At 45.6% G+C, this 14105-nt stretch overlaps 6 protein-coding genes across 6 annotated transcripts; 3 read left to right on the top strand and 3 right to left on the bottom strand.

The window, feature by feature from the left end:
* Nucleotides 1-25: 25 nt before the first annotated feature.
* EAF01_009605 (uncharacterized protein) lies at nucleotides 26-904 on the top strand. Its single transcript, XM_038917861.1, has 3 exons — nucleotides 26-418; nucleotides 485-584; nucleotides 636-904. Exons 1-3 carry the CDS (start codon nucleotides 197-199, stop codon nucleotides 731-733), a joined length of 420 nt encoding a protein of 139 aa, XP_038766670.1. The 5' UTR covers nucleotides 26-196; the 3' UTR covers nucleotides 734-904.
* Nucleotides 905-1328: 424 nt separating this feature from the next.
* EAF01_009604 (uncharacterized protein) lies at nucleotides 1329-1692 on the top strand (the record flags this gene model as incomplete). The annotated part of the gene is made up of 2 exons (XM_038917860.1): nucleotides 1329-1490; nucleotides 1588-1692. 2 exons carry the CDS (start codon nucleotides 1329-1331, stop codon nucleotides 1690-1692), a joined length of 267 nt encoding a protein of 88 aa, XP_038766669.1.
* A 307-nt stretch (nucleotides 1693-1999) lies between these two features.
* Nucleotides 2000-3322, bottom strand: EAF01_009603 (uncharacterized protein; the record flags this gene model as incomplete). Its single annotated transcript, XM_038917859.1, has 3 exons — nucleotides 2000-2624; nucleotides 2674-2939; nucleotides 3008-3322. The coding sequence occupies 3 exons, from the start codon at nucleotides 3320-3322 to the stop codon at nucleotides 2000-2002; spliced, it is 1206 nt and encodes a 401-aa protein (XP_038766668.1).
* A 526-nt stretch (nucleotides 3323-3848) lies between these two features.
* On the bottom strand, nucleotides 3849-6714 carry EAF01_009602 (uncharacterized protein; the record flags this gene model as incomplete). The annotated part of the gene is made up of 5 exons (XM_038917858.1): nucleotides 3849-3938; nucleotides 3988-5157; nucleotides 5212-5727; nucleotides 6016-6165; nucleotides 6223-6714. 5 exons carry the CDS (start codon nucleotides 6712-6714, stop codon nucleotides 3849-3851), a joined length of 2418 nt encoding a protein of 805 aa, XP_038766667.1.
* Nucleotides 6715-7142: 428 nt separating this feature from the next.
* On the bottom strand, nucleotides 7143-8115 carry EAF01_009601 (uncharacterized protein; the record flags this gene model as incomplete). Its single annotated transcript, XM_038917857.1, has 3 exons — nucleotides 7143-7793; nucleotides 7845-7892; nucleotides 7990-8115. 3 exons carry the CDS (start codon nucleotides 8113-8115, stop codon nucleotides 7143-7145), a joined length of 825 nt encoding a protein of 274 aa, XP_038766666.1.
* Nucleotides 8116-8371: 256 nt separating this feature from the next.
* Nucleotides 8372-13823, top strand: EAF01_009600 (uncharacterized protein). The gene is made up of 3 exons (XM_038917856.1): nucleotides 8372-8738; nucleotides 8796-9471; nucleotides 9520-13823. Exons 1-3 carry the CDS (start codon nucleotides 8625-8627, stop codon nucleotides 13275-13277), a joined length of 4548 nt encoding a protein of 1515 aa, XP_038766665.1. The 5' UTR covers nucleotides 8372-8624; the 3' UTR covers nucleotides 13278-13823.
* Nucleotides 13824-14105: the final 282 nt, after the last annotated feature.

Genomic DNA, 14105 nt, shown 5'->3' with positions numbered 1-14105 from the left:
CCAAGAGCCCCAGATTTGAAAGTTCTCTCAAAAGTGTAACATAATTTTTGGTTGTGTGAGTAGCAAATGAGTGACAAGGCTGATAAATTAATTTTTGGGCGGGGAACCAGATTGCCGAGAGCCATCATGGATCGATGACTTCACGAGCTCTCATGCCTCATTCCCCAGATTTCACAATTAACACCCAGATTTCAAAATGAAGATTTCACCACGCTTGTTAATGGCGTCGCCTTCGGCGGCAGGTATTGGAAAAGGAATGAGACCTCCACCTTTGGCTTTACTGCCACCGATTCCTTTGTACCGAAGGTTGTTTAGAGCGCATAGGAAACATTTACCGAGAGAGATGAGGTTATTGGGGGATGAGTATATTAAGAGCGAGTTTAGACAACACAGGGAGGTGGAGAACCCGGTGCATATCGTAAGTTGTGTCCTTGGGATAAGGAATGGAGGGGTTTGGGATGTACGAGAGCTAATTGAGGGATAGATCGGCTTTTTGACGGAGTGGCAGATGTATGCACAGAAGCTTGAGGGAGAAAGTTGGATTGGGGAGCGTATGGATAAGGAGAAGATTGACAAGATGAGTGGTATGCATTGTGCTATAAGTTGATCATACCAAACGCTAACAGAGAGTTTAGATCAGCAATTAGGGCAATTGTATGAGCTCATGCAAGCAATACGAAAGAAACAAGTAGAGGAAAGTGGCGAAGAGAACCCGGGGCCTGAACAGTTATAAAGCTATAAATGGTCGGACTTGTATGATATGTATATATTTACATGGGATGTGCGGAGTTTGGAATGGGGTATTGCATCGGAGACTAGCGTTACTTCTCAATGGATGATGAGATATACCCATACGTACATAATGACACTCGTCTGAGGAAATGGTAACATGAATATCAGCCTCATTATTCACTTTTCGTCCCCTCCTATGTGAATGATTGTGGGAAGAAAGATGTTTACAGCTTTTTGTTTGTACTCCGTCGATTCACTCACACTTGCATGATTTTTCCTTCAACTCGCGTTTCTCAAAAGCGCCATCGGATTCACATCTTCGAGTAGAAGGAAGTACCCAGCAATTTGTCACTCCGCTGCAGGTTTCAAAACACACTCAAACCATCCACTAATTGACATCCACCAAAATGTGCAAATATACTTTCTACCAATCCTCCACCTGCTACGAGCACCAGGATCCCAACGACCATTCTCATACTCGTTCTCACCACCGCTCTCACCACCACTCCCACTCCTCTTCCCCCAAACCCAAAGACAAAAAAGTCCCCCACCAGCCCTGCCAATGGATACAAATCGCCCAACCCTGCAATTGGCGCATGGGTCTCCTCACCTGTCCAGTCTTCGCCTCTAGTGCCTTAAGAATCGAAGGACCGATGATTGTAAGAGTGGTGAAATACATGTGTCCGAGGCATGATTTCAGGGGGGTGTATGACAGAAATTTGGTTAAGATGATTGAGGAGAGGAAGACGGGGGGTTCGGTGAGTTTGTTTGGGATGTGGGCAGGGGGAGCGAGGGAAATGGTTATAAGACTGAGGTGATTGAGATGAAAGAAGCTAATATTGTGCGTGGGAATAGTGGTTTGGTCCGCCTGATATGACTCCGGAGCCGAGGAAGAGGGAAGTGGAGAAGAAGAAAAAGGTTCAGAGGGAGGATGATATTCAACTCTGTATTACTATGTGAGGAAGTAAGTGGATAAGAGTACGGGTGGAGGGAGGTCAATGCAATTGAAAGCATTTCAAAATGTTTCGGTCCCGGAGTGTCGCTGATTGCCTTTCTAGACGGAGATTCGCTCCATGCATGTGTTTCCCAACGTGCGATGACTCAAAATTATGGGAGCGCCAGAGCTCCGTTATTCGGAATCAAAGCACACACCGGAAGGGCAATATTTGAAGCAAATTGAAGAATTTAGCTTGACATGTTCAGTAATATTGTTTTTGTCATCGATGGCTCTATGCTATCTAATAATAATATCGCCAATTCCCGAAATCTATTCTGCATCCAGTGGTGCAACAGGGGCCTGATCATTGACCTGAATGCCACCTCTCTTCTTCTCGTTCGAATCATGGAACGGTAGTTTCCATCCTCCCTCACTCTCCGGTGTCGCTAGCCATAGTCTCATAAGATGTCTCCTTGGTGTTGGTGGTGCGTGATCTTTATATGCAGTACGAGCATGAAGTACGTGTTCGTTACTCAAGAATTGGATATCACCAATCTCGAGAATCATGTGCAATCTCAATCGGTGACAAGTTTCTTCCAAAACCTTAGCAGCCTCAACCTGTTCAGGTGACAAAGGTGGAATGACTCCTGCGTCCGAAAATCGAGTGAGAGACTTCACGTAATATGGATCCCATTTTGAGTATACACGACCATTGGGGCCGGTCTCGAGATAAAAGACAGAACTCTTGATGTATGGCTCTTCACCAACACTGACTTCTCCCTTTCTATCAAAGTACCAGATAGGTTTGGTAAGTGTTTCTGCTACATCGGGGCGCTCTTTTTGCAAAGTGTTCCAGACGTGGTGCGAAGAAACAATATCAGATTCTCCGCCTTCGAGCGCTCTTGCAATGCACAAAAGGCCGACAATATCAGAGTCATCAGCGTGGAAAAATTGTCTATTATTGTTAGCTTATTACATAGGATCATAGTAAGATAGAGACTTACCTGGCGTTGGTTCTATAAATTCTAACTTTATCAATCTGTGTTGAATCCTCGCCAAGATCCTTGACGTGTCCAAGAACATGACCTCGACCATTTTGACTGACAAAATATCCAAGGTAGGTTCCTAACCCCATGTATGCCACAGCAGATTTATGATTTCCCCATTTCTCGACTGGAAACCCCTTGAAAAGGATAAAGCCCTTTCCGTTCAAAGTTTCCGTTCGAATCGATGCTAGCAAAGTAGAAAGTTTTGCGAGGCGGAAAGTATCCTGCTTGGAATTAGTCAAGGAATCCTTTAATTCGTACTTGGACGACACTCAATCGTTATACAACATACCTGAGAAATACCCGTCAGAGGGATTTTATTCGCAATGAACTTATCCGCTACATCACTCAGTTCTGCGATTTCCTCTTCATTGAAGACATGAACCCATCTTTCCGGGTTATTGATATAATCTTCCGCTTTCCAGACTGTTTCTCCGGTGATTTCCTTTGGAAAATCAGAGTATGGCCTCAATTGATCGTAAAGTGGTGGATGTTGACCCGAAGTTTTGATACCATCTGGGAAGACTTTGCGATCAATGGTTTTTTGGGATGGAGAGGAAAGTTGATGGGGTGCTGTAGGCTGGGTATCAAGAAGTGAAGGAGCCATTTTTACAGTTTCTCGGATGTTAAATGGTAAGTGAAATAAGTGAAGATATCCAAAACTTGAAAGTATCAAAAATGTGATTTGATATTGAAGGAGAGAAAGAGAGATAGAGAGGAATGTCGGAAGAGGGGGATGATATCTACTTATTATTATTATTCATCTTATCTCATACTTGATAATTGCGTATGTCACTCCATCTTCTCTCATAATGACGAAAGTTTAGGTTCGATTTTATTTGTAGATCTACTTTCTTTGGTCAATTGCGTGATATCTATATAGATATGGCGAAATCGCTGGGGCTGTTGGCCGAGGGCGTCCGGACGGGATGATGTGGGGCAGATTTCCCCTCTTTGTGGCTGAATGGGAGGAGCGAGGGAAGAGAAGCTACCTAGGTAGGCATCGATAATTCTTCCAACTTAACTCTAGTTCTAAATGATGGATATAATATACAGTGTACGGAACGAAGAAGAAAAACTCCAAATGTATTTAACATTGATAAACATCAAAAAATCTCTATATCATACCAAAATTATAAGCCAATTTCTGCGTCTGAAAAAGAAAAACTGTGAACGTCGAGCTCTGGTTGTTGGTCTGGTGGAAATAGTGCATCGAATGCATCCTGCAGAGGAATTAGTAAAAACACATATCAGATAGCTAGAAACACATACCCAGTCTATGTCAGCCATAATATCATCGTTAACACTCGATGATTGAGATACTATCTGCTGTCCCATTGTGCTAGTGGGACTGCTTACTTCACTAGTACGCCCGGTTGGATGAGTCCCGACATTTTCATTGCTTGAAACACTCGAGAGTATCGCATCTGAGTCAGATAGGGGCATTTTGCCGAGTAAATATGGTTCGGGCTTCAATATGGGACCCGTTGCGCGACCTTCTCCCGAAGGTGGCTTAGGAGGCCGCTTGCCAGCAAGATTGTTCATAGTCACCAGTGCTCGCATGCCTCTCATACTCTGATATACGGCCGTCTTCTGTTGCAGTTCAGAAAGGATCTTCCTTGCTTTGGTAAGTCGCGGCAGATAAGGGTCACACTCAAAGACATAATCGAGGCACAACCAGATTTGGTTTGCCTCCTTTCTCTGGGGATGAACATATACTTCCATCAGAAGAAGAAAGGCTGTATGATATTGTTGAAATGCCCCTCCATACCACTGCCAGTTGCGAAGCGCCGGTGTGGTCTCTAAAGCTATTGCACTTTCCATAGAGTGAAGGCCAGAAGTGATCATGATGTTCCGTAAACGGTCGGGCATACGGTAATGTGTAGAACTATGATAGCTGTGAAGTAGCATGACATGCATTCGAGAAAGCAGGACAGATTTGACAAGCTTTGCGCACTTTTGGATGGGCACTCTATCATCCATGAACTTGTCATATTTGGTCATATTTTGCCGAAATGTCTCTACCTTACTAAGAACGGCCGTGAGACTAATTTTCCGCATCTGAATTCGAGGTCGGTCGACCCAGATTATTCTGTACATTTCGTTGATTTCGAATCTGATGATTGAGAAAGTGGCATCTGTCCAACGGTCTGCAGTCTGGGGTGGTTTGCCAGTAGCATGGAGATTAAAATCATCAACATTCAGTGGTAGTTTTGTATCAAAATCATCTCGACGAATAGTAGGCCGTGGGCCTTGAGCTTCACATGTTCTGATATCAAGAAAGCATAGCTGATGCCATATAAGCCGACGTACATGGGTCTCTAATGGTGATAGACCGTAGAACTCTCCATCACGATGGAGACCCATACATTCGGCCATACGAATGGCCGCTCCAACAAGTACAGAATGGGCTCTGGAGACCTCCGCTCTACAAAGAGGTATCTATGTGACCTCATTAGTAAGATTAGGATGATTATAGGAGAAGCTTAGACGAACCAAATACAAAACGAAAGCTTGAAGTGTTTCTATTTTGGTTGTTCGTAGGAAATTGGCACGACAAAGAGCTGTCTCCGTACCCAATCTAAAGTTATTAATCAAACTTGGTTTTGCGGCGCCAAAGTCACGGATAACATCCGAGGGGTCCATGCTAACAACACCAGCAAACATGACTGCAAACACCATAGCTTGGACAGGATTAGGAGGCTCGATGCCTAACGAGACTTCGTCCCAAAATGTGTCGTATTCTTTCTCGAATGATGGCCGATGCAGAATTTGTGCGATGGGATAGACAGCTGTAAAGAATTGTTTGACAAGTCTATCGGCAGCAAGTCGCGATGGAAGGAAGTCTATGAGGGATGCTGGTTGTCCTGTCTGTCCGAAGAAGAAACCTGACGAGGGAGCAATATACGCTAGCCCAGGCTTCAGCCATTCCTGAGCAGGAGGAAGTGTGTGAATGCCGATCGAATCATCCTCCCTCCCCCAAGCATATGGATCTTTTATTGCATGCTCAAGCTACAAGAAATTTAGCGATGCCTTCCAAATTACAGCTTGATGTGGTATTAAGGAAGAAAGACCCTAGGGGTGTTACAATAGGTAGGGGGACAGAATATTAACTGAGGAAGCCAGCGACTTTGTGAGATTCGCGGTAACGCCGGCATAGTCCAGTGCTCCTATGATTAACCAAAAAAAATACAGTTTCAAACAGGTTATTAATAATGGACTGTTGCAAGCCAATCTGTCACTTAGATAAAGAAAAGGTGTTTTGAAGGTGGCCAGGGTATAATCATTAAGGGATCTTACCTCTTGGCTGATCTTGGGACGGAAAAATCCTCCAATTCGTTCTGTGATCCTCATCTTACCCATTTGAATTCCAAGATCAAGAAGGTCATCGTCGTCTCCGTCAACCTCATAAGCCGCATCTACTGATGCAAGTGGCGATGGCTCTAGATCCTATTGTAATTTAGTCAATGACTTTGAGAATGGGGCGTGTCACGAAATAGATTTTACCTTTTCATCCTCATTTGGAGGTAGATTATCATCTGCGTCATCAGGCAATGACATACGCTGGTTAGAAGAGAAATGGTTTGAATGCTTTGCTACATCGCGTTCTAGTAATCGTTCCAGGGAGCCAACTTTCTCCTTGATCTCGGTAAGCTTGAGTTGACTTGCCTGGTCAAGCGCTGGTGCAAGAAACACACAATCTCGAGCAAATTTCAGACAGTTACTGCATGGTTGTGATTTGTTACACTTGAGCTTTCGTCGTCGACATTCAAGACATGATGTAATCATACGATTCCTTCTTCGAATTCGTGTGGCGGGTCCCGTCGATGTATTTGCATTGTTTGAAGCCGTCGGTGCGACGGACGATGCAGAAAGTATATTATGAGAAGGGGAGAAGAGAGTTGGAGTGGTATCAGCCGTGTCAGAACTCTGCCTTTGTTGATCGGATGGATTAGAGTAGTTTGGGATGTTCGTATTTGATTCATTGAAATGATCCATGATTCTGATGTCGTGACTCGGGAGTTTCCCAGGCCTAGACCACTGAAAGCTCGCTCTGTATCCCTACCAGAGTAGTGAAATGGCCGTTTCCACTTCGTTCAACTCTTCTTGAGGGATAGATCTCGAGGTTGATGTGATTTACGGACGTAGTGAGGTTTTGGGACATGTAAGCGCTAGCGGGATAGCGGCTCGCTCTTTATTACATCTATTTACTAGAAATGATATCAGACTATTGTCCGTCACCTTAAACTACAATTGGAATCATCAATAAAAGATCGGTTGAGTATGATGTAGCCTTGGCTCCCATCGGATATTTCATTATAACGTGAACGCATTCTCCTCAAGCTACATGATATTTGTGATGCGCCTTTCCTTGAATTTAGTCTTTTGATACAAGTAGAGACCCCGTCCTAAACAATCTTCCATCCTCAAGCATCAATGTCCATTTTCTCCCCTAGCGCAGCCTCGCCTTCAACCTCATGTACTGTAACATATTTACTGATCTCCTCCCTCGTAATGATCTTTTCGTTGAGAACAGCCGTTGTTCCTCTAGGGAAAACATAACTCTTTTGCTTCTTGCTTCTCTCATTTGGCTTGACGAAACCTCTCTTCAATGTTGTCTTATCTTTTGTGATAATTGCCACATCCACGTTCGATCCGGAACCCAAATCGTTAAAGATACCAGCTTGAATAGCATTTGATGCCAACTGGACAGCCTCATCTTCTGTCATCTTGGATTTCCATTGTGTCTCAAACACAGACATCGCAGCAAGTGAACCACTTCCCATGGTAACATATGGCAACTTGTCTGTACTTCCGTGCGCATGTACTGTGAACAATCCAACACCTGTAGGATCGACACCTGCCACTACAAGATATGCTCCAATGTGTCCTTGGTGTCTGAACAAGTGTTGTTTAAGCATAGTCATGCAAGTGACGACTCGAGGTTTGCGACCTGTTGATAACGAGTGGAGCTCGAGTTGTGAAGAGATGAGGGCAGTTGTGAATTCGGTATCGGCAGCTGTACCTGCACCTGCACACCAGATTTGAGGGGCAATGTAATGGAGTTTCTCGCAATTCTAATGGCAATAAGCATTGCATCAACGGTCGTAATGTTATACTGATCGTACCTTGTCTGCTACTATGGGTCCGCTGGTAGCTCTGGTATCTGCTGCGATCTGGATAAGGTCTGATTAGCATCGTAGTTTATATATAAGTTTAAGATGACGAGGTATTTAAATTATTTTAGATGGCGGAATAATGAACGTAACTCACAACTACACCTCCATCAAAGATACATCCTACGATCGTAGTTCCGGTGCTTGTAGCTTTTGGCAATGGAACACCTCTGGCGTGTAACGCAGCATTGCGAGTATGGTTGGAGAAGTCGAAACCAGGCATTGTATCAACAAAGCTCTATGAGCGGGATTATATGTGAGACTTGGGTATTGGAATGGGTGGAAATGGAATAGGATTTTGGGAGAAATTGGTGGTATTCGTAAATGTGTTGAAATGATTGATTTGCTGAGCTTCAAACGGGACCTTGATAATCCCAGGTTGCTGTCGCTGACGAGGATCTTTGGGCGCCTGGAGCTTGAGCTTGTGCTTTCGCGATTTAACACGTGATCTACAAAAACGCGAGCGGAGAGCGAATCGAGCTTTAATTATTATTTTGAAGTGGAAAGCTATCGTAGAACCATTTGCATTTTAATCATTTCTTCTACCACCGCAGACTTTCAAACCTCGATACAGCTCCTCGGATTAACTTTTCCTATTTTCCTTGCTGTCGATTTCGATTCACGCCTACCTCTCTCTTCCTTTCGCAGAATCATTCGCTATACTCACTCCATGCGCCGAGCTCTGTAATGAATTGCCAATCCACTTAGTATTCTGGGGCATCTTTTGAGATCATGGCATTCAGCTTTGGCAACCCAGGGGGTGGTAGTCTTAGTGGAGGCCCTGCTGGTGGTGCGACAGGACGCAGTGCACAATTGGGTCCTGAGCTGGAGGACATACAAACGACGGTATATCCATTATTCTAGTGTCTGACAGGATTGTTATAGTAGCTAATACAAACATAGGCCCTTCACTTTCATGCTCTTGCAGGCGAATCTAAATTGCAATTACTTTCTTCGGCATGGCCAGTCGATAACCCACCTCCTCCAACATCTTCGTTACTGAGCATATCTTCCCGCCGTGGATTGCTGGCAGCGGCCGGTCCAGATGCTATAGTTGTTGCAAGGACGGCATCAGTGGAGAAGGCGTTCGAGGGGCCTGGTAGCGGAAATTTTAAATCTTTCCAGCCTGAGCTCAGAATCCCTATGCCTATGAGGGTATCGCAGCTTGCCTTTTCGGCGGACGATGCTTATTTGATTCTATCTGCTGAGACTGGTGGTGGGCTGGCGGTCTACGATGTTGACGCCCTTCTCAATGGATCTACACAAACAGCCTTCGAGGTACCTACAAATGGCGAATCTTTGAGAGCTCTTGTGCCAAATCCCACAAGGGAGAAAGGCGAGCTTCTGGCGGTTGTGACTGGGGATGGAAACCTTATGATGGCGAACCTTAAAGATCGCGCATTCAAACCAGGTCCCAATGGCCAGGTCTTAAGGAGTGGAGTTAGCTGCGTTTCATGGTCCACTAAAGGAAAACAACTGGTAGCCGGGCTCGGTGATGGTAGTGCTGTACAAATGACACCGGAGGGTGAAGTTAAAGCGGAAATCCCAAAGCCGCCTGACTTAAATGATGGCGATCATGGTAAGTTTTCATTGTTCCATATCACAGGGAAAAACTAACATGCCGGAGTATCATCCATTACCTGGCTCGAAAACAACGTATTCTTGCTTGTGCATACACCATCAAACTTCGATCCTAGCAATGCTCCCGAGTCCAAATTCCATCTGGCTACAAGGCAACCACCTGCGATCTTCACTTTCCAGAAACTCACCGATCCTGCTCCACCGTATGGTCTCAATCGTTCACCACCGCATCACTTCTTGCTTCGTTTGAAAGACTTTCCCCCAAGTATACAGGATTTACTGGTAGTAGGCTCGACTGCATCCACGGACATCAACCTCCTCACCAAATCGAGCGTACCGCTGACTACCGATAAACCCACAGACAGAATAACAGGGGTATTCACGATGACTGAAATGGCCGATGACTCTTTTAGAGCTCAGCTTCCTGCAACATCAAGTGGAGGGTTTGGGGATACCTCACCCATTGGTTTTGCGCTTGACCTGTCAAGCACTACGAAAATCTGGAAGCCGATTCCCGGCGATGAGGAGATCGATGAATCACCTTACCCCGCGCCTGCTCTTATGGTCTTGAACCATGAAGGTGTCTTGGCTTCTTGGTGGATCATCTACAACGACTCGATTCGGCAGAAAACTATATATCCAGGTCTAGTTGCTGCTGAAGGGGTGGCGCCTTCGCAACAGGCTACCACAGCAGCACCTACCTTTACCAGTACTCCAAGTCAACCTTTCGGAAGTCAAGCTCCTACAAACTCAGCATTTGGGAAACCAGCTATTCCTGCTGGAACAGGCGCTTTCGGGTCGTCCTCTTCTATGGGCAAGACACAGTCGCCATGGGGTGCTCAGGGTGGTCAGACTGGTCAAGCATTTGGAACGCCAAGTTTTGGTACTCCATCAATGGCCCCTCCTGCAGCACAAGCAGGTCCAGCTTTCGGCGCGCCAACCTTCGGTACACCATCCGCTCCAGCATTTGGACAATCAGGCTTGCCAGGGCGACAATCAGTATGGGGTTCTACGAATACTGCTGCGCCAAGCACAGGCACAGCTTTTGGTCAGTCAAGCGCTTTGGGAGCATCTCAGCCTGTCTTTGGCTCAAGTGCTGCCACTGGAAGCAAGCCTCAGACGTCTGGAGGATTTGCTAATTTTGCGAACCAAGGTGGTTTCGCAGCTGCAGCTGCTCCAGCCACGGGAGGAAGCATATTTGGTTCTAAACCTGCCGCATTGCCCGCCACTGGAGGTGGTATCTTTGGTTCCAGCAACAACGCTCCGAATACGAGTGGCGGAGTATTCGGTTCCAGTAATACTAGCAATACTGCGCAATCTGGCAGTCTCTTTGGAGGTGCCAATAAAACCGAGCAACAGTCTTCGTCAAGTCCTTTCGGAGGAAGTAAGTTTGTTATCGGTTCCACGTTCAAGGCCGATACTTCTAGAGAATCTGAGCCAGACAATACGACTGCATCAAAGAGTTCGTTCTTTGGAGGTGGAGCCTTTGATAATGCTTTGAAGGAGGCAGAGAAGACCCCCGCTGTGCAAACGCCTGTTTCAAAAGATGCAGATATGGACGCTCCAGAAGCAGAAGAACAAACAAAATCTCAATCCGCAACTCCAAGTTCAACCCCTGCCCCGGCAAAGTCTTCATTCTTTAACACAACAGCCCCCGCTACTGGTGGTGGTCTTTTTGGTTCTGCTTCCGGAACTACAAAACCAAACCCTTTTGCGAGCACCGAAGTAAAGGCGGCTCCAAATCCCTTCGCAGCCTCGGCTAAAGCCACTCCAAATCCCTTCGCCGCGGCTATACCTGCTAAATCAGCTCCAGCTCCTTCTTCACCGCCTGCGAAGATCAAACAAGAAGTAAGCGATAGAATGCCCGAAGCGCCTCTGCCCCCAGATCCAACAAGTAAATCCAGCTACACTGTTGGCGAAACGTCTGCCTCTGAGAACGATGCACCACTTCCTCCGGATTTCACACCTAAACCCAAACCCGTAGGTAAAGATATACCTGCCTCAGAAAAGAAGAATGATGCACCCTTACCACCCGACTTTGTCCTCAAGCCTAAACCCGCTCAAACTGAAATACCACCTCCAATCAAAAAAGATACTCAATCGCCAGCCCAAGAACCTGCACCTGAATCTCCAACAGACGATATTCCTGGAGGCCCGGATGACGAAGGTGATGACTCTGACTTTTTGACAGAAGATGAAGACGACGACCAGAGCAAAGAACCAAGTGAAGAGGGAAGCGGGGAGGACCTTGGAAAGCTAGATAGTCCAACACCTGAGAATAACGTCACGCCAAGCCCAACGCCTCAGAGCTCCTTCGGTGGCAAGCAGAAAGCCAAAGCAGATATCAGTCCCTTCACAAAAGTACAAAAGCCTCCCTCGTTTGGACAATCGAGAGGACTCTTTGGGGAGATTAGTGCTGCTCCTAAATTACCGCCGCCAACAGGCCCTATAATTCCTCCATCACCTCGGTCACCAAGTCCCGTGAGAACGGCTATTCCGCCACGAATGATGCGCCCCGACGCGTCAAGATCTGCCAGTGCACCAGGATTTGCATCTCACTTATTAAATGCGCAAAAGCCATCGGGACGAGCAATCACCCCCACGCAAAGCACTTTCGCGACATCTGTTGAGCAGGAAAAGGCACAGGAACAGCGCCGCCTCGAGGCCAGAGCGAGAAAGGAGGCAGAAGAAACTAGAACACTCGTCGATGATGAAGATGACAAGATGCAGAGATTCCTCACCGAAGATATTGAAGCCACGAGGACGTTGGACGAATTCATTGCTTATTCGGATGTTAAATCGCCTGAAAAGGGTGACAGCATTCCGGCTCAAGTAGAAATTTTATACCGTGATATAAATTCTATGATCGACACTCTTGGTCTCAATGCAAAGGCTTTAAAATCCTTCATCAAGGGACACGCCGAGCAACTCAAAGAAGACAGGGGCAGACAGGATCTTGAAGATGATGAGTCATGGTGCCTAGATGAAATAGAAGCGCTTTCCTATGTCGTGGAAAAAGATTTAGCACGCGAACTAGAAATGAGTAGAATTCAAGCTGTGGATGACAAAATCGAAACTTGTGAAAACCTCGAGAAGGAAACTGTTAAATTAAGACAGAGATTTGAGGAGGTCAAAAAGACAATTCAGTCACATACACACCCTGACCAAGTAGCGATGGCTCGAGCACAACCACTCAACACCGAGCAAGCCGCACAGCAACATGATCTTCGTCGAGATTACTTGAAGTTTCAAAAACTCCTCTCTGAAGCCGAAGAAGGCCTCACTGTCCTCAGAGCTAAAATTGCATCTCAGGATTCCATCGGGAATGCAAAAACCGCAGCTCCCACCGTTGAAGCTATTATGCGTACTATCACCAAGATGACTTCAATGGCGGAAAAACGCAGCGGGGATGTCGATGTTCTCGAAAACCAGATGCGCAAACTGAGATTTAATACCACCAGTCGAGAATCCTCACCCTCTTTGAGAACACCGCAGAAAAGTACGAATAGACTAAGCATGAGAGTCAATACACCCGGTACCGGTAACTCAAGTAGGCTTTTCTACACACCGGAAAGTCAATTTAAGGGTTCGGCCTCGAGAAGATTAGGCGGATCGACTTTCATGATGAGTGGTTCGGGCTCGATTTATGGAAGTCCTAGTCCAAGGAAGAAGGTCAGTGGGTACAGTGCTGAAGAAAAATCAGAATTGAGTGAAGCGGCAAAGAGGAAGAGAGAAGCGAGGAATAAATTGAGAAGAGCAGTTAAGGGCGCTGGAGTCAAGGTCAAGCCTTTGGAGGATGAGTAAAATGAGAGTTGAGAAGGGTGGATGAGGGATGGACTATAATTTTTTGTATGGCCTGAAGCATATGCTTAAAAGAGATATTTTGAGATGAGCAAAAGATGAGAGGAGGCGTTTATAATGTTTACGTTGATGGGATGGGATGGGATTGGGGACGGAGAATACTTTTAGGAACTTGTTCATGCATGGATGGATATGAGAACGAAGAAGTTGCATGAGAATTTGATAGATGCATGTTTATTTGTAACAATACCATTACTGATACTAGTACCGTAGTTAGTAGTTAGTTTCTCGTTTTAATGGATATAATTGAACGAGATTTACAAATCAAAGGAATTGTATGTGTTATACATGTAAAATATTTTAGGGTCCCCTTCTTTTCCTTCGGCCAAAGAGTATAGGATGAGTATATTGTATAAGGTGCTTGGTTACATCATTACCGGTTGATTCACGTCTGGAAGGCCATCGAGGAGCTTTTACAAATCCACGTACATGTCACCTCAAAGCAAAGCATCACATCACACAATCATGCCATCCAAGCACAAACAATGGTTCATATAATCTGCTTTTTACCTACATGCTATCTATCCCAGCTGTCTAAACGTCGTATTAAGAGATCATCAGCCAGAAGTTCTCGGATGTGTTGATTTCATCAATGCTGATTTCATCTTGATCTGAGTTTGTATGAAACTTGTTGAAAAGATGCTCGATTCATTTCATAAGGTATGATTCTCATATTCTCATGATAAAATTAGGGTTCGCACCATCCATCCACATCGAGTTGTCCAAAGGCTCTTAGCCCCTTCGTTCTTCCGAGCCCTCGTCTATTCACCC

Source organism: Botrytis porri (assembly GCF_014898465.1).
Source record: "Botrytis porri strain MUCL 3234 chromosome Unknown BPOR_014, whole genome shotgun sequence".
Taxonomy (NCBI): Eukaryota; Fungi; Ascomycota; class Leotiomycetes; order Helotiales; family Sclerotiniaceae; genus Botrytis; species Botrytis porri.
Note: the sequence above shows the minus strand (reverse complement) of the source record. Positions and strands in the feature narration are given on the sequence as shown.

Coding starts and splice junctions, on each gene's coding strand:
- EAF01_009600 (XM_038917856.1), top strand. CDS start 8,625: ATGGCATTCAGCTTTGGCAACCCAGGGGGTGGTAGTCTTAGTGGAGGC. Junction 8,739..8,795: donor TGGAGGACATACAAACGACG/GTATATCCATTA, acceptor ATACAAACATAG/GCCCTTCACTTTCATGCTCT. Junction 9,472..9,519: donor CTTAAATGATGGCGATCATG/GTAAGTTTTCAT, acceptor AACATGCCGGAG/TATCATCCATTACCTGGCTC.
- EAF01_009605 (XM_038917861.1), top strand. CDS start 197: ATGAAGATTTCACCACGCTTGTTAATGGCGTCGCCTTCGGCGGCAGGT. Junction 419..484: donor TGGAGAACCCGGTGCATATC/GTAAGTTGTGTC, acceptor ATTGAGGGATAG/ATCGGCTTTTTGACGGAGTG. Junction 585..635: donor GAAGATTGACAAGATGAGTG/GTATGCATTGTG, acceptor CAGAGAGTTTAG/ATCAGCAATTAGGGCAATTG.